Source organism: Acinonyx jubatus, chromosome D3 (assembly GCF_027475565.1).
Source record: "Acinonyx jubatus isolate Ajub_Pintada_27869175 chromosome D3, VMU_Ajub_asm_v1.0, whole genome shotgun sequence".
In the NCBI taxonomy this organism is placed as follows: Eukaryota; Metazoa; Chordata; class Mammalia; order Carnivora; family Felidae; genus Acinonyx; species Acinonyx jubatus.
In genome coordinates, this window is record NC_069392.1 from 21,358,498 (window position 1) to 21,377,700 (window position 19,203).

Here is a 19,203-nt window from a genome sequence, read left to right on the forward strand (position 1 = left end):
AACCCTCCACAGTCTGGCTTTACCTACCCTCTCAGCTTTATCTTTCACTTCCTGTAACTGCCCCATTTCTCCATTCTCGCCTCTATCACCCATATCAATTCACCATCCCTTGTGAGAACCTTGAAACTTGCCCAGCTATGCTTCCTACTTCCAGTTTCTTCCCTACCAGGGTATCATACTGCACCCTCACCCCCACCACTTTTAATCTACCCAAGACTTCTCAAATTTTACCTCCTAGAAGTATCTCCTGACCAAATCTGGTAGCCACCCTGGACACCTTGCTGTTGTTCAAACATGCCAAGTACATTCCGGGCTCAGGGCCTTTGCTCATTCCCTTCTATTCCCGACACCTTAAATGTTCTTCCCTCAGATACCCAAATGGCTTACTCCCTTCCTTCATTTCTCTGCTTCGATGTCATTAATCAGGGAGGCTACCCTTCCCTGACCTCCAACTGTTCCTATGACTTTATCCTACTTTATTTCTCTTCAGAGCATTTATCCCTGATGTTTGATACTCATATTTACATACTGTCTATCACTTCCATCAGAATACACACTCTGAGGGGTACGTTGATGGCTTAGTTGGTTGAGTGTCCCACTTCGGCTCAGGTTGTGATCTCACAGTTCCATTAGTGATTTAGACCCCCACATCGGGCTTGCTGCTGTCAGCCGGTCAGCGCAGAGCCCACATCAGATCCTCTGTCCACCTCTCTCTCTGCCCCTCCACCACTTGTGCTCTCCCCAAAATAAATAAATACTAAAAAAAAAAACAAAAAACAAAAAAACAAAACACATACACATACTCTGTTAGGGAAGGGATTTGGTCTGTTTTGTTTCCTGTTGTTTCCCCCAGGGCCTAGAAGTGCCTGGCACGTAATATGAACTCAATATATATTTGTGGAATGGATGCATGAATAGAGTTCTCCAACATCTTTTAAATTCCATAATGTTATCACACACAGGCCTTCTAAAAATTTGTCCTGATTTGCCCATTTTTTTCTTAATTACTCTCAACTGACAGTGAATTTCTCAAAGGCACAAACCACATATTATTCATTTCTACAAATATTTATTAAGGACTTATTATGTGCTATGTCTCAAGTAGCCTGGAAAATTGGAAAGAGCACTGGAGGAGAAATCCTAGTTTAGTCCTGACTCTACCATTAGTTGAGTGACCCTAGACAAATCCATTTTTCTCCCTGGGCCTCAGTTTCTTCATACATGAAACAAGGAGAGTAACATTATCAAGTCTCTCCTGGCTCTAGCATCTGTTAAAATTTATAAGAGGTAAAACTTGGCCCAGCCCAGTGCCTTAGACATCACAGTACTCAGTAAATATTTGGTTTCTTTGTTGTTGATTCTCCCGTTACACAGGAATCTGAGTTGTCTTGGAACAGTTCGGACAGAACAAGTAAAAGTTTAAGCCCCACTTCCTTCTGACTCCACAGGATAATCTCATTCTAATGTTTGTGATAATAAAGAATTCTGGTGTTTGTGAGAGGATAAAGCACTGAATTTGAAGTTGGAAAATATGAATTCTCATCACCGCCATTTACTTGGCCGTACAACCTTGAACAAGTCATTTCTGAGCCTTAGTCTCCCCATCCATAAAAAAAGGCATATTGGCCTACTCACAGCTCTTCATAGGCACCTTTTAATGCTGCTCCATCTACCTGGAATGTTCTTTGCCCTTTCTTTGCTGGACTTACTCTCTACTTATTCTCAAGGATCAGCATAAACTTGCTTTTTAAAGGAAAAGTGTCTTCTTGCCACTCTCCTCACCCCTGGTGTACTCTTACAGCACTTACTTCCACTGTTTATCTCAAATTATTATAGCATTTATTTCTATTATTACCTCAATTATTTACTATCCGTCTCTAAGGCTGTATCCACCACAAAGGCAAGGACTGTATCCATTTTGTTCATCATTATACTACTCAGTGCTTGCATAAGCACAAAAGTATCCCACAGATATTCTTATGGACAATATGGACAATATTTGTCTTATGGACAAATGTCTAAACTAATACACCTAGACACTTTAATGCCTCTACAAAGCTTTTTGGTTCACTCAGAGAAATCTAATAAACACTTATTGCACTCTAAGATCTTTTACAAGTTTCTGAGAATCAAGGTTCAAGACAGGTAATTGACATACATGGAGGTTAGAAAAAAAAGTCACTGGAAATCATTTGAACTGAAAAACTCTGGAAGCTTAAAAAAGAAAAAAATCAGAGAGAAAGGGACAGGGAACATTTTTACTCCTAGTCTTCTCCAGAAGCCTATTATCCAGAATGAAGAGAAAAATCCCAAGCTTCCATGGTAAGGAAATGACCCACTGGTGGCCTGGTCCTTGTATTCAGGATGGAGGAAGTGACTGTCCACAGGCTGAAAGCCAGGAAATGGGGGCAGATATCCAAGACAGCCTCCCTCCTCCACCATTCCCTTCTGTCACCTCTAGAAAGCTTCTGGATGCTGACCCTGGTCGACCTACAGGCTGGGCCTCCCACACAGGTGGCTGGGAAACAGAGGCAACAGAAAGGGGGACAGGCCAGGAGGGCAGGAAGCTGCAGGGTAGTGTGTGAGGTGACCGAGAGGGGACTGTAGGCTCAGCTAATCTAACTCTGAAGCTACCCTTTACCTTTGGACAACCGTTCGCTCTAAGAGGTGTTTGGCCACATTCTTCTCCTGTCTCAGAGAGGCCAAGGGAAGACCCAGCTCCCATGGAGGGTCCAGAACCCGAAGTGGCCTACCTTCCCCAGGAAGAATGCTTCACTCTCTCCCTAACCCCTAATCCGTGTCCTAAACCCCAAGGGAGCCCACACTCCCAGCTTCCTGCAAAGAGCCCTAAGACCTGCCTAAGATCACAGGCACCAAGATACCCGTGAGACCCCCTGGATCCGGTCAGAAGTCACAACTATCCTCATTTCCCACAGAAAACCCAGAACCCAGGGTAACTCTCCATCCCCATATAACTGGCCCAAACCCTGAGAATCCCTTCCTTACTCTCCATATTCCACAAAGCCCTCACTCCAAGAGAACTCAGGCCCCAGCTTTCTTAGAAAGAATTTTATTTTTTTTTAAGTTTTGATTTATTTATTTTGAGTGAGAGAGAGAGAGAGAGAATATGAGAATATGAATCCCGAGCAGGCTCGGCACAGTCAGCGCAGAGCTCAATGCGGGGCTCAAACTTCCCAACCGTGAGAACATGACTTGAGCCAAAACCCAGAGTCGGAGGCTTAACCGACTGCGCCACCCAGGCGCCCCCTTAGAAAGTTTTCATTTGGGGACCTGCGGCCGCCAGATTCACAAAAAAAAGCTGGTTCCCTCACAGAGCCCAGCATCGCTTCCTCGAGGGACCTCAACCCTCAGCAGCCCAACCCGCATATCCCTTGCATCCTTCTGTCTTCGGCCCCCCAATTCCCGAAGCCCCACAACCTCCGAGTCCTCGGGGAGCGTTGTGCTCACTTCCCCAGTTCTCCTGCTAAAGTGCCGGGGTCCATGGGGGTCCACTCAGCCCGAAACTCCCAAGGCTGCCAGCTCCCTTCAGGCGTCCTGGGCCCGGGCTTCCGAGATAACGGCGGAACAGAACGGCGCGGCCCTTCCTTACCCGACTGCGCGGCCATGGTTCCGGGGACGCGGAAATGGGGAGGAGGTGGTGGGGACTACAGCAACTCCTCTCAACTCTCGCAGCCGTCTCAGGCGCGGGAGGATCGCGGCCCCCCGGCGCAAGCTGGATGCACCGCCTACGGCGCCCGGGGAGGACCAAACCGCACCTGGCACGGGGGCCCGCCCGCCGACGCCCCGCCCCGCTGACGCCAGGCCACGCCCCCCGACTCGGGCTCTGTGGGGGCCCTGGTGCCTCCCAGAGAGAGTGACGCTTTTTGTTGAGTGCCTGAGCTGGTAAGGGTGATTGTCCGCGGCCGTGAGGTGGTTTGTCAGCATAGTCCCCGGGACTCCTGGGAGGTCTCAACAGGAGATCCTCAGCCCATTTTACAGATGGGGGCAGCTGAGGACCCGAGGAAAGAAGTTCTATTACCTCAAAATGGCTCAGCTCACTAGGAGCAGAGGTGAGATGGGAACCCAGGTCGCCTAACTCCCAGGCAAAAGCTCTTTCTAGTAGAGTGTTTAGGACCAAGAATATGAATATGGAGGGGCGCCTGTCTGGCTCAGTCATTAGAGCATTCCATTCTTGATCTTAGGGTTGTAAATTCGAGCTCCGTGTTGGGTGTAGAGATTGCTTAAAAATAAAAATCTTAAAAAAAAAAAGGAATATGAATATGGAGAAGCTACTCCACAAATAACTTTGGGGATTTAGAGTGGACTTTTCTTAGGCTTCCAGCTCAAAGAAGCCACTTATCTGCCCCACTGTGAGTAAGCTGGCACTTAGTAGATAATCTCTAGGTCAAAGATGGTGTGAAGGTGGTGCAACCAGCATTCTAGGGGCAGATTCTTATCGGGGCCAAACAGGTATATAAATAAATGCAGCACACCAGATCTTCCAAATTGTCAAGACAAGCCCAAACTCCAGGTATTTAGGTGAATTTTCCCACTTTTTAAAATGTTGGTAACAGTCAGAAATTCTAAAAATGCCACGTAGACTAAAGGGAACACACTTGTAGACTGGATTTGCTCTGCTGGCTCTTCTTTGTGGAGGAGAGAGCCCTGGACAAGGAGTCAGAACAGCAGGCTGGTTCCTGGCAGCTGCTAGCTGGCTGAGGGGCCTTGAGAACCACTTTCTTTCACTGGGTTTGGGAGGGAATTGGGGTCCTCTATGTGACAAAGGGTGGGCTGCATCAGCAGGACCCTGCAGTCCTTCCCATCTGATTCTCCTGTGATGCGTGTTTGGCGACTGTCATTTCCTTAGACTGGATTTAGGTCATGGGAAAAGTGTTCAAATGACCAGGAAGAGGCAGGAATGGGGCCCAAGGAAATGGATCATGACACCCCCGCTAAAGACAAAGTTCAACTCTGCTGCTGTCTGGCTCCAGCACTCCAATAAGCAAAGGTGGGCACAATTCTCTTTTCTTCCTGACCTGTGTAATCCAAATAGGAAGCAGGTCAGATGCTTCTCCTCTGGGTGTGGCAGGTGGCTCCTGAAATCCTGAGTATAGAGAAAGTGCTGAGGGGGTGGGGGAGGGGATGTGCCTGACTTCCGGTAATTCCTGGGAACCCTCCAGCGGTTGGCTTTACAGTTTCTGAAGAATTTCTGGTCTGATTATAGCAACTACAGGATTGTGTGTTGAATTAAAGTGGCAGGGATCCAGGGGACTCTGACAAGCCACCTCATGGTAGGCAAAAAGGGAGCAGGGATTTTATTCACCCTACACATGCAAAGAGGTAATGCTGTATTTTGCCAGGCACACAGGCACTGGAAGCTTTGGAACCAAGACTCCTGTTTGTCTTCCCTCTCCCTCAGCCCTACAGCAAGGCACCCAGGTCTGTCTTTTCTCCCTCCTTACCCTCTCTCTTTCCACTTCTTTCCCACCTCCAGCCTCATGGTGTTCACTAGCAGGGAGTAGGGGGATAACCAACTCCCCCAAGTTCCTTACAGGGAAGTTTAGGTAACTCTTGAGAAATGCAAATTGAAATGTAAAGAAAGAAAATAGCAATCTGTAGAAATGTATAACCAAAAGATATCTTTCCAGTATAGGCCCAAAGAATATTCCAAGATCACTTGTGAACTCCAGGGGGATTTCTGGAAGACAGAAAATCCTGGGTAGGGAGAAGATGTGAGTTTCTAGCACCCAAGTCACCCGTTCACACTTTGATTACCCCACCATAGTTTGGTCAGTCCCTAAGGCCAGATCCTGCTGACTGACAATCAACTCTTTGGACCTATAGAAATGAGAACCTGGACACTGAAAAACACCTGAAGTTTCTGACTCTGCCATCCTGAGGGAACGGGTCTACTGATTCCCAGCTATACCTTCCGATTGTCACTTACACTTTCATCAAATTGATCCTGTCTTTGGCCTCTAGTCTCTCCACTCCTAGAATCAGTCCCATCCAAGAGCAACTGATTAATCCTCCAGAATTATGTGTCTGCTCAAAAACCTTCAATAGCTCCCTGTTGCCAACAAAACAAAGGCTAAACCAGGCCCTCATGAGTGAACTACATCTCACTTTGCAGGCTTTTCTCCTACTCCCTTCACTCCAGAACTGTTTTTCCAGAATACATTCTGCCCTTGTACCACTCTACCATTTCCCTCCGTGTTCTTTGTAATTTTGTTGCCCCTTTCTACCTATTCTAGTTTCTAAATGCTTAACACATTATCTTCAATTATATCATTTTGCAAACCCTGTGAACTAATCTAAATCTGCACTGATACAATAGCCATTAGCACATGTGGCTATGTAAGTTAAAATGAAATAGAACTTAAAATTAAGTTCCTCAGTCCACTAGCCACATTTCATGTGCTTGCTAGCCACATGTGCCTAGTGGTTACTGTGTTGGACAGTCCAGATAGAGAACATCTCCATCATGACAGAAAGTCCTGTTTTAGACAATGATCAGCAAGGACTGCTAACATCACAAAAAGGGACTGCCAGGCATCATGTGCCTCATGAAATGATGCAACAAGAGGTATATAGTACCATTTATGACATAGTCTTACTAAATACCCAAGCCTGAACCTGGTCAAGCTTCTGGATTTAACAATTTACAGGAAATACAAGAGTAACAGGAGCTTATTAACACCACAGTGATGCATATAGCAAAACTGAAGCTGTGGGAAACTCAATAGGATAAATGACAGATAAACTGCGGGGTGCCTGGGTGGTTCAGTTGGTTAAGTATCCGACTTCGGCTCAGGTCATGATCTCACAGTTCATGGGTTTCAGCCCTGTGTTGGGCTCTATGTTGACAACTCAGAGCCTGGAGCCTGCTTCAGATTCTATGTCTCCCGCTCTCTCTGCTCCTCCCCCACTTGCACTCTGTCTCACTTTCAAAGATAAATAAACCTTAAATTAAAAAAAAACATGTAAACTGTAGAAGTAAGAAAAGAGGAACCTATGGATGTAATAAGAGACTTAGGAGACCTCCAATAGCAAGATATGGATCTGATTTGGATCTTAATGCAAGCAAACTGAACAAAAAAGTTGAGACAACTAGGAAAATTTGATCAATGATTGGATATATGATGACATTAAGGAATTGTTAATTTTTTCAGGTACATAAAATAGTATTTTGGTTGTTTTTGAAAATCCTTATCATTGAGATGCATATTTGAAACACTTAATAGATGGCATAGGACTAGGATTTGCTTCAAAATAGTCCAGGCAAGAGAAAGGGAGCAGTATGAGGGTGGGGACAAAACAGGATTGGACAGGAATTGATGGTTATTGGGGTTGGGTCATAGGTATGTAGAGGCTTTACTGTCCTATTCTACTTCAGTGCATGTTTTGTTTTCCATCTCTTATTGGGCTTATGAGTTCTTGGAGATCCCTGATCTTTGCACTTCCTACCATATCTTAGTGCTGTTCAACTTGATTAAAGCCTTAGGTCAAAGTGGAAGAGAGGGAGAAAAGAGACCTTTTCAGAGGGATGACCTTGTAGCTCTATTGTGTGTGTGTGTGGGGGGGGGGGGGGGTTGGTGGGGAGGTGGAGCCTGAGGCGAGGCCAGGTTTGTAACCTATCTTCCATCCTCATACTCTGCTACTGAGGAACCTTAGGGAGCTGTACATCCACTGCTTCAGGTAGAGGGCTTGGCCAGGGTCCCATCTGCCCTGTTGCAGAGCATGTGAATAACCTGTGATTGTCCTCAAGGTTCTGATTGTCCACAAACTAAGCTCCATTGTGGTAGCCTTAAGCTTAGGAATTCCATACACTTGTCAGGACTAGGGCTGTCAGGTTACATCTTGGGTAGGACTGTATATGCAGCCAGTCCTCTAGCCTGTGCTTCTCATCCCTAATTATCGATGGCTGCCTGAAGACTGCTCCTCATTGTGACAGTCCCACGTATGCAGAAGTGTTTCCCAGAGGCCAAATCAGTGTGATTACTCCCCAACCCATTCACGCTCCCCGCCCCCGCCAGTTACACAGACAAGTCCACAGCTCACAGTAATGTAAAACCATTTGTTTAATTCTAAATCAAATCACTTTCACAACAGTGAAAATTAGTGACTGGTCAAGATGTGCCACTTTACATGGTGTCATTTTCTGACTGTGGTCGGGACCTGGTCCTAATCCACAAAGGTGGCAGGGGTGGGGGTGGGGGTGGGGCAGGCTGGACGCCAACATAGAAAACACACAAAAGAAACGAAAACTGCCTTGGCAGAGGGGCAAGGTGGTGAGCCTGCAGAGGGGTGGTGGGAAGGGGGTTTCCTGTTGGGGCTGAGCCAGCAGTCCCAAGTTGGCTCTCCTGCCCCAGCTCCCAGTAGAGGGTGAGTGGGGGGCCTAGAAGGTTCAAAATCAAAGGGTACATGGCCAACCTGCCTTGGCTCACAGGTTCCTGGGATGCCTTTGCTGGTGGAGTTCTCCTGGGCTCACTCTACTTCGTCAAAGACTCCCAATAATTTGTCTTCCTACCCACAACCCTTTCTTTTTTAACTTTTCTTCTGGAAACCCATTTCTGTTGGGCCCATCTATCTGAAGTTCTCTCTCTCACCACTAGGTGGGGCTACTGCACTGAGCGATCTCACCAATTCACTTGTGCTGAGAGGTTGGGGTCCCTCTGACTTTTGGGATTTCTAGGAGGTGATAAAAAGAGCACTCTTGAGTGGGTGTCCCAAGAATGTTTAAAATCCATCAGGGACACTGTAAAGCTGGTAGCTTAGTCCTACCAAATGGATTCGGCAAATGAACCACCTTTTCAACACTTAACGTTTTGTCTGATTAAACACTGAACTCTGGCATTGACAGGTACAGAAGGGAAGGGGTGGGGGCTGTGGACAGGAGAGGAGGACTTCCCCTGTCTTCCTCAAGGTCTTGGTTTCCACATGCTATGCAGAGCCACAGCTGGAAAAAAGCACTAGGTGGGGCTTTCTACCACTTATTGGCTATGGCTAGGGGTGAGCCAGGAGCAATGTGGACTGGTAAAGTGACAGAGAGGCCCCCAGAGGAAGTCCATCTTCCACAACCCCTGGGATCTCCTGGAAGAGGCTGAGTTTCTAGGAAAAGGCCTGACCAGGAGAGTGAGAACCATTCCACAAGTGAACTGTCCTCCTGCCTGGAACCACTCCCTCAATCAGATTCTGAGGAAAAAGTTTGTGAACTAGAAAAACAAGTCAAGGGCTTGGGAAAATGATTCCCCTGGAAATTTCCTGGGGAAAACCACACTATGTCATCGTGCTGAGGCTCTCTAGGCCCTGCTGTCTGGCATTAAAAATCATCAAGGGTTGCCTGCTCCATAGTTGCCTGATTCCCTGGTTTTAGTACACATACAAGGAGTTTTCAGGGGTATCCACCAAGCCATACCCAAATCAGGGTCATATGCGGATCTCCCCACTCCTGCTTCTTCATAAAGGACAATTTGGCTTCTGGGGAAGATGGTCTTCAACATGCGCTGACTTGACAAAGCCCCCAGTTCCCGTTGGGTGGGTCTGAGACGACACACTTGGAGCTTTTGTAGGCTTGGGGAAAGGGCTGCTTGTTCAGTTCCTACATCAGAGCTCCAAATCCCATCAGAGTCCCAATGGCAGGTCTTTCCTGATGCGTAGTCCTGGCTTCAGCAGCAGTCTCGGCTGTGTGTCCTCTGGCAGAGAGGCGCAGATGCACGTATTTTTGGGGGGAGAGAGGATGGGAAATCTGTGAGTGAAACCACATGTCTCTGGGGATAATACACACCAGGAAACCAGGAGGTCATTCAAGCCACTCTCTGCAGCCAGAGACTGAGCATGGCCTAGAGCCAATAAAAGATCTTTGGCTCTCTGGTGAATTCATGAAATGACTCCAGCTTTAGATGCTGCAATTATGGTCTTTATAGGACAGCAATTTCTTGCATTTCTGCTAAGGAGGAGGAGGAAATAGAACACAGCAGCACTGGGATCTGGAGCCTCACTATATGGGGAGTCCCACTGATTTTGGAAGCCACTTACCAAGGGGTATTTAAAGAGATGAAAGAAAGTTTCTATTTGGTTCATCCCTTTGTTTTTGTAATATTAAATTCAGGTGAAATTGTACTGACAATTTCTCTTTTCCTGCCTCTTCCCTGTGCAGAGTCAGGACCTGCTAAGCTGGTTGGAACAGGACTTCATGGTGTAACTCATGAGAGACGACTCAATGCCAAAGACTGAGGTTACAGCAGGGTGTTTACAGCAGTGGCCATACTCCAGAGTTCTTGACAACAGGTTTTGAGTCCCAAAGCTCTGATGGAGAAGCAAAACTCCTTGATGTGTTACTGACCCCACCGATTCCAGGGGTCAGGATTAGCCAGGGAGCCAAACATCGAGAGTGGGTGTGGCATGTCACCAGTCCAGAGGCCCTGCCGTGGATATAGGCTGGGACCCAGCATTAGGCAATCAACAGCCAGAACATGATCACCAGGGCCACAAACAGGAAGAGGCGTGATAGGAACTGCTCATCCACATACTGGGGTGTTCCAGGGACAGCTGGAGAGAAAGGAGGGAGAAGAGAGGCTGTCAGAACACTGCAGCTGTGAGCACTGCCTGTCTGGGCCAGAATTGAGAACATCAATCTTTATCTCTTTAGAACAGAACTCTGCACACTAAAAAGATTTCCAAGCCCCAAATAACATCAGGCAAAACAAAACTTGAATTATGAAGATATGTGGAATAATATAACAATGAGGACAAGGTCTCCAATTTATCCTAAGAGAGTCTGGTCTGCAGATGTACATAAAACAGGAAGCTCTTAGAGGAAACAATAAAAGAAAAGCTGCTGTTAAGCCTCTTCTGTGTGCTAAGTGTTTTGTACACACACCTTGCTGGGTATTATTATTCCCATTTTGTGTAAGTAGAAACTGAAGCACAGGTATGAGGTGACCTGCCCAAGATCACAAAGTTCACAAGTTAGTGGCAGAGCCCCAGTCATGCTCTCAGCCTCTCTGCATGCTGCCTTGAGTCACAGAGTCTCTAGATTCTGGCACTGTTGAGCATGGAGGGGTCTTAGCCCCACACAGAGTGCCTTCCTTTTCTAGAGGATAGAACTAGGGCCCAGACAAGGCAAAATGGCTTGTCTCTTCCATCATACAGCAAACTAGGGACAGAACTGGGCCTCCACTCCTCCCTGCTTTGAGAAAAGCTATGTAGGGCTCCCTGTCCAGACTTTGGGGGAATGAGTGTATGAAAACCAATCCAGGATGGGCAAACATATCAAACATGATAAAGGAAAACTGTGATTGTAGCATGGGGATAAAGTGATCTCTGGATCAGTCTAGGCTGGCTATAGCGCTCTCTTTAACTGAGGAACCCAGGTTGAGCCCTGGACCAGGAAGAAGGGAAGGAAGCTGCCAAGCAGGTTCTTACTGCCTCTACAGGGCCCTGTCCCTCCTTCAGGGAAGGGTACACCCTGCCCTGTGGGGTCTCCTTCCTTTGAGAAAATATGTAAATGAAGGAGAAACCTTTGAGGTGAAGGAGGTACAAAGGGCATTTCAAGATTTCTTGATGCTATACTATTCCCCAGACAGGTGCTCTGATGATTCATGCAGGCAGGCAGTCAACAAAGACTTACTGATTGCCTGCTATATGCCAAGCATCAGGGTAAAGGCCAAAGAAAACTGGGATGACCCAGGAGTAGGTTTCTGTCCCTAAGAGCATAAGCTTCTGGCCAGGAACCACACACTGGTTCCTTCTGCAAATACACTGAGTCCATCACAAATGAGGCTCCAATAAGTACAAGCAGAATTCAACCAACTTCAGCACCTCTGCAGATTCCATGGTAAGGATCTTGGCTCTGGTGTCAGATTGGGATAAAGTACAGGGTACCCACCTTGCCGCCTAGTTCTACATGGAATGCAGCTGGTACCTTTAAGCTGGCTGGAAAGAGAAAGGTAGTGGCAGGTAACAGACCTAGAAAGAGTTATCAAGGGGATGGGACTTGGGACCAGCCCCATGTGTATCCTGAGGGAAGCTGGACAGAGATGCCAGAGAATAGAGAGGCTCTGAATCATGGTGGGGTTGCCTCACTCTTCCCTGCCCCCAAATGGTGAAAGTGGGGGATATGTGAACAGGATGAGGCTTTTCTTCAGCTAGGTATACTAGGCATTATTTTATTCTTTTTCATTTTATAGGCACATAGTATGTCTTGGGAAACATACTGAGCATTTTCTGATTTGTGAAACGGAGCTAGCTAATTGCACACCCATCCCACAGGTGTACACAGGCTTGTGGTGAGGATCCCCTGGGTTTGTGATGGCAAATATTTTGAACATGCCTAATATTTGACGGGTGTGCAATATCATTATGACTACCAGTAATCTGGAAAGAGTTCACATTTTGAAAAGCCTAAACTTCCAAGCAGTGACAATTATCTGTAATCTTCATACTAATGAATTCCAAGGAGCCTCCAAGCAGGATTACCAAGGAGATAGGGTCTTACCTGGAGGAGGCCGCCCATCATTTATATTAAATGCTGTGGCAAATATCCCAAAGGGAAATGCCCCAATTCCAAAAGACATCTGGAAGCCACCATCTCCAAATCCAAATCCTTGAAATCCCTGTGTGGAAGAAGTGCAATTCAGAAGAACAAATACATTTCTCCTGCACCTGTCAAACATGTCACCTGCAGGTGGCACCTGCCTTTCCTCCCTATCCTCTGCCACCTGTTTCCAAAGGGGGAGGGACATCTTTTCCTCCCATCTAGACCCCAAGGCAGAGGAACCCTGAGGTTCCCCTAAGGAACCCTGGTCCCGCTAGCCTTCAAGGAGTCCCAGCCAAGGAGTTGTGAATGCTAGAAAGGCCTGGTCCTGGTCCAAAGTAAAACAGTCTGCTGATGCAAGTCAGGGTTCTTAGAGCGCCAGTTTTTTCCCCAGAATCCCATACTAGTCAGTAAAATTTTCTACATGCTTTATAATAGCAAAATTGGCAACAATCTGTACACACACATTATTGGTAATAGCAAAAAAGTGGAACCCTAATTAACCGACAATGGAGGTCATGATCAAAATCTTGATACATGCTCTCTAAAGACCATTATGTTGATAGTGCAGCAACACAGAGAAGCTCTTGTGACCAAGTTATCAAACAAAACTGAACACTATGGTCACAAGTACATGACAACATGTAGGTATGTGAACAAGATACAGGTAAGTATTTTCCCTCAAAATTTTCTTTTAATATTTTTACAAAGAATTTTTAAAAATGTAAAATACTTTTTCTGATTACAAAAGTATATATACTTGTTATAAGAAACTTATACATTAGAAGAATAGTGGACATAGAAAGTCAGAGGTCTCTTCATTCACCATTTCAAGGCCATGCTCTCTCCAATAAACACTGTTACCAGTTTGGTGTATTATCCTCAGCTTTCCCCCCATAACATGTTCTACACTACATCGTCTTTCATATGAAAAGACTCAGTAAAGGGGCACCTAGGTGGCTCAGTTGGTTAAGCATATGACTTTGGCTCAGGTCATGATCTCATGGCTTGTGAGTTCAAGCCATACGTCAGGCTCTGTGCTGACAGCTCAGAGCTTGGAGCCTGCTTCGGATTCTGTGTCTCCCTCCCTCTCCCCCTCCCTTGCTTGTGCTCTGTCTCTCTCTCTCAAAAATAAATAAACCTTAAAAAAAAAAAGATTCAGTAAGAATTACAACACTGTGAATAAGCAACCCATTTTTTACCTTGACCAAGGTTGCACAGCTTGTAAAAGGGGTAGAGTTTAGACTGGAAACTAGGTCAATATGATCTGAAAACCCATGCTCTTAATTATTGTGCACATCTTACAAAAATTTTCTCTCCTCCCCCACATCCCTGGGTAGATCCTTAGAACAAATGATTAAAAAATAATAAGAAAATTTACTGGGTCAACTGCTCTCCACAAAGAGCTCACTGGCCTTCATTTGTGAGTCTTTTGCAAGTTATGAAAGTGGCTGTTCCTTATCCCATACCGAGCAGCCTGGCATCCAGCTCCAAACTTCTTGCTGGGTGGCACTACCTATAAAACCTAACAGCAGATAAACTAAGAGAACAAATCTACAGAGAAGAAAAACAACCAGTTTTCCATCTCCTCAGTATAGAAATGCCTCCTATTCAGACCCAGCATGGTTGAGTCTGAGGGCTCCTGGGACCGAGGCTGCCTTACCCAGAAAAGTGCAACTGTTTAATCAGGAACTACCACTTCATTGAGTGCAATCCCGAGGACTGACCTTCTGGCCTCCCTTTTAGCAACATCTATACAATCCCCTAAGTCCTTATATTTGGTGGGTATATGTTTTTGGGGCAAAGTAGACAAAAAGCATCACTGGTGGCTGTGGGTGCTTGTATATGCTGGAGGTGTGCACCACAGTAATTAAGGCCAGGGCCTCTGGCTTCCTGAGGTTAGGAGCCAAAGTTCTGCTGAGAAACAGAGCCTGGAAAGGTTAAGGTGATATTACATGGTAGTCAAGGGGTAGTGCTAGGTCAGTATGTCCAACAACCTATGATCCTAATTCTTTTGGAGAAATGAAAAACTCTTGTGAGGACCAAATTATCAGACAAAACTGAACACTATGGTCACAAGTATGCTCAGGACAATATGCTGGTAGGTGGACAAGATATAGATAAGTATTTTCCTTCAAAATTTTTCTTTTAATATTTTAATTTAGAGAAATAAAAATATACTTTTTGGGGGTTCTGGTAGTATGGATAAGTATTTTGCTTTTAAAATTTCTTTAGGGGTGCCTGGGTGGCTCAGTCCGGTAAGCATCCGACTTCAGGCTCAGGTCATGATCCCACCGTTCAGGAGTTGGAGCCCCGGGTCAGGCTCTGTGCTGACACTCAGAGCCTGGAACCTGCTTCGGATTCTGTGTATCCCTCTCTTTCTGCCCCTCCTCAGCTGCACTCTCTCTCTCTCTCAAAAATAAACATTTTTTAAAAATTAAAAAAAATAACATTTAATATTTTAACTGAAAAATTTAACACTAACATCAGATTTAAATGAGCAAATTTTTTGAGCTAGTGATTCTTCTATGAATTTGTCCTGGTAAAATAACCACAAACCTGCTAAAAAATGTATCTATAAGTTCATCAGAGTATTTTTAAAATAAAAAAAAGAAAACAATTCAATGTTCAACAAAGGATCAAATAATGTTAAGTTCATACAACTAAATACTAAACAGCCTTTAAATAAAATATTACTGACATGTAAAATCTCAAGATACATCGTTAAAAGTCTCCCCCTCTGATATAAACTCCGTAAGTTTATCTCTGCTATGTTCACTGATCTATCACCAATGCCTAGAATAATGCCCAGCATAGAGAAGGCACTCAGAATGAATGAAATTTTAAAAAGAGTTACAGGAGCAAAATACTGTAAAAAAAAATAATAAAATATATGTGTACATAATATATCTATAAATACATGCACATAAAGAGATTTACAAAATTTATAGAACAATAGAAAATAGACCAAAATATTTCCAGCAGTTTTTTCTGGATGGTGTGATTTTAAGTGATTTTTTTCTTCTCTTTCTCCTTTATGTATTTTACAATTTTTCCTTTACTTTTATAATCAAGGAGAAAAAGCGTAGGGCCAAGATGGAAACTTCTAAAGCCATGAACTCATTTCTAGAGGCTTCTCCTAGAATGTTCCTCACCCCTCTGTTCTCTGGCTCTGGCCTCTGTCCTTGAGGACGGGGAGGGGTCTTCTCTCTGAAACAGAAACATTGTAAAATAAATATTATAAAATGTTTACAGCTGTTCCTTGAGTGGAGTGGGAGCTCTTCACCAACAGGGTAAGGTCCACTGTGCCTAGCATACGAACTTATGCCAAATTAAACCAAATCCTAACCTTCGTTCTACTTGCAATGGTTTTTTCAACCGTATAGAAGGCCAGGGAGAAAATTCACGTATAAGATGTTCACCATATTGCACTATAGCCTACTCCTCTCACAGAGAGCCTGGCTCAGACTGGTTATGAACGCTAGCCAGACAACCTCTCTGAACCTGTGTAGGGTTCAGAGGATAGGGGTCATGGATACTAAAAATCCCAAATCCAAACCGAAACAGAGCTGAGATTCAGGGTCTCTCTGATCTAGCCCTGTTAACTTCAGCTTTACCTCCCATTATTCCTTGGTAAGTACTCTGCACTATGCTTTTTGCTTCTGGGTTTAGTCCCTACCATCATTCATCCCCAAAATACTAGACTAAGGGTTTGCTACCCATTAGGCACTAGGCAGGATATGACCAATACTAAGCCTGTGACAAACCCTACTCTTAAGGTGCTTATGGTTTAAATGGGGGTACACCGATCACAATACAGCATGAGAAGGGACTTCTTGAATAGAGGTATCAACTACCTAGGGTGGAAGCATGGATGAGAGCAACTAATGTGGGGAAGAAGGGTCACTTCAAGGAGGGGGTAACTTCAGGCCTGCTCATTAAAGACAGATAGAAATTACTTGAGGAGGAGGGTGTTGAGCAGGCCCAGGGAGGGCAGAAGAGGCAAAGGGAAAACAAATACAAAGGCTCATGAATGTGAAAGGGTAAGTTCCTTTAAGAGAGGTCCAGTATGTCTAGGTACAGGGTATGCTGGGGTGAGGTGGGTTAAGAGAAGGTAAGAGATACCGCTGGGGAGCTTCGGGGTGTGTGAGTGCATACGTGTGTGTATGCATGCACCAGACTGAGACCAGCTCTCAGAACTTGTGTCTGTAGGAAGATCCACACATACTTCAAACTCTGCAAAGCTTTCCAGACCTCCTGTCTCCTCCTCCCTCTATACTTTATGTATCACTATTGCAGCAACCCCCTCCTTGCAAACTCTCCTGCTGGACACCCTGCTTCCAAAGCTGCTATTTCACAGCACTCTGCACACTTACAATTGTAATACCTTGTGTGCTGCCTAGCACACTGCCTGCCCACTGGCAGATGCTCAGTGTATTACAGTCCAGTGAGTGGCAACTAGGGCTTCCTCCCTTCCTGACAGACTGCCATCTGGATCCTAAGTGCCTCAAAACTGAGGGTAAGTACTTAATAAAGGGTGGGGCGAGAAGGTGCTGAATGGAAGAGAATTCCTGTCCAAAGTAAGGAGTGGGTGTAAGAGGCCTCACCTGGGGTCCTGCTGCCCAGTGCTGCCCCTGCCATAGAGGGGGATGACCTTATCTCGGCTGATGCCAGCTTTGCAAACTGGACACACCTGTCTGTTAGGTCTGGTCTCCAACCACTGCAATCAGGAAAGAAAAATGCATGAATGGCGCAAGAAGCCCACCTCAGAGCAGTCAGGGTCAGAACAATATGGACCAGAGGCCTCAAACTGGAAACACCAGCACCAGCAGGGAACACTTCAAGGAGCCCAACTCCTGATTCCTACTCCTGGCACTCAATAAATATCTACCAGTGGTGAAATCAAAATTGCTTTTAAACACCATCATAAATTAAACAGGCTTTCTCATGCATCATGATCTCTAGTGGCTCCCAGCAATATAGCAGGAAGGAACTGCAAGCCTGGAGCTGTGTCAAGGAGTCTGACTGACCCAGCTGGTATAACGAGCTTTAAAATCTCTGCATTCCTCAGTAGACCAACTGTAAAAAATAAATTTTTCTCTCTGTGATTTCTCATTTTTACAGCATTTCCTCAACAACTTTGTATCCCAGGCATCAACATCTGAACATAACTTGGCCATTTTCTGGTGATTTACTATGTGCTAAAAGACAGACTTTGCTTATTATCTAAATTTGTTGTTTTTTAATGTACTTTCGTTGATTTTTGCACTCAACTACTTCTTTCAATACTAAAAACACTAGAATTCTATTTTGGGTTTCCCAGGCTCTTTCACTAGTTGTAAAGCATTTTGCTTAACCTTCTCTAAAACAAATAAAAATGATAAGAACATATTATCTGTAGTGTCTTCGTAGACATTAAATAATTTAATACATATATATTTTCTCAGAATTTATCTTAGAACATAAATTGTATCTTTAGATCCAATGATATAAAGTTTATTATATAAATGTGAATCTAAGATTTTGGGGCCAAGGAGAAAGCATTTAGTGATTTTATATCCCACTTCCTTTATCTTACTGTTGAAAGCTTCAAAACTTATGTGTTATGTGCTCTTTATAAATTTACAGAAGACATGTTCTACCAGGTTCCTCTGGAATCAGAATGCACAGCTCCGAACATAGTGGGAATCCCTCTCTTGTTTCCCCCGCTCCTTCCTCCTACCTGAATTCTGAGGCTCTAGAGGTCTGGAACTTCTGTCCTCCCCCAATGTTCCCAAGCCACCTACTACTATGGGGTTCTGCCAACAACCATGGGGACAGTCAGCACACAGTAATCATCCACAGCCGGTTGTAAATGCCAAGCCCTGCTCTGCCTCACCAAGCATGTGGCTGGGTCTTGGTGAATACTTACTAACTGGTTTTCATAATCATCTGAAGCTAGGAAAACAGATTTTCTCCCCTCTCACAAAAGCTCTCTGTTGAGACCAAAAAAATTTCCCTCTTTTTAACATTTTCATAGTTGATATGTAGGAAATACTTTTTGTAGAGGCCAAATCTCAAAAATAAACACCTAACATACTATCAAATCCAACCCAATCTACAGGTGGAAAATTGTGAATCAGAGAGGTGGTGGCCTGCCAAGGCCACAAAGGCCATCAGTACAGTCAGGACCATCCCAGGTACTCCACTGAGCCCTTCATCGGTAGGTAGATGTATAAAGAGGGTTGGGGGTAAAGCAAGCAAATGAACCCACAAACAGGGGAGATTGCACCTTCTGACGGTAGTCTCCTGAGACTAGGGGTGTCTTGTGCAACCATAGCTGATGAAAGACAAAGTAAAATGAAATGCACCTTACCTGATGTAAACATGGCCAACTGCCAGAGTCCCCAGGGCACCAGTCATCAAGGAGAAAGAGAATGGGGGTAAAGAGAGAAAAATGCTTTCATTAGCAGAGACACTGAGGGTGGGAGGAGTTTAAAACTGGGACACAAGGTGGAACTGTGGAGTACTGCAATCCCACCGAGTGTCTGTGGGGAATCACTAGTATTAGAAATTAGAAAAGATTGGGCTAAAATCACAGGAAAAATGAGGCAATACAGACAAGACCCCAGTCTCTACCCTTGGGATCCTACTTGTGAAGGACCTCCAGGTCCCAGACCATCCCA

At 45.1% G+C, this 19,203-nt stretch overlaps 2 protein-coding genes and 1 long non-coding RNA gene across 5 annotated transcripts in view; 1 reads left to right on the top strand and 2 right to left on the bottom strand.

Annotated features, from left to right (window-relative positions):
* Positions 1-3,960, bottom strand: part of LIMK2 (LIM domain kinase 2) — a 58,900-nt gene extending 54,940 nt beyond the window's left edge. The window contains exon 1 of one of the 3 annotated variants that reach the window (XM_027050814.2): positions 3,611-3,960. In XM_027050814.2, the coding sequence (XP_026906615.1) occupies positions 3,611-3,945 (335 nt within the window). In that variant the 5' untranslated portion in view covers positions 3,946-3,960. Of the gene's footprint in view, positions 1-3,438; positions 3,561-3,610 lie in introns of those variants that run through there. The other 2 variants (XM_015081488.3, XM_053206330.1) reach the window with 2 other exon arrangements.
* Positions 3,852-10,298, top strand: LOC113596655 (uncharacterized). Its single transcript, XR_003417473.2, has 3 exons — positions 3,852-4,070; positions 4,868-5,008; positions 10,160-10,298. It is a non-coding gene; the product is annotated as an uncharacterized LOC113596655 (long non-coding RNA).
* The window catches only part of RNF185 (ring finger protein 185), a 36,613-nt gene continuing 25,473 nt past the window's right edge, over positions 8,064-19,203 (bottom strand). Inside the window, exons 3-7 of the mRNA XM_015081495.3 lie at positions 18,894-18,912; positions 17,146-17,258; positions 15,694-15,748; positions 12,500-12,617; positions 8,064-10,551 (exon numbers count right to left, since the gene is read on the bottom strand). Of these exons, the coding sequence (XP_014936981.1) occupies positions 10,454-10,551; positions 12,500-12,617; positions 15,694-15,748; positions 17,146-17,258; positions 18,894-18,912 (403 nt within the window). The 3' untranslated portion in view covers positions 8,064-10,453. The remainder of the gene's footprint in view (positions 10,552-12,499; positions 12,618-15,693; positions 15,749-17,145; positions 17,259-18,893; positions 18,913-19,203) is intronic.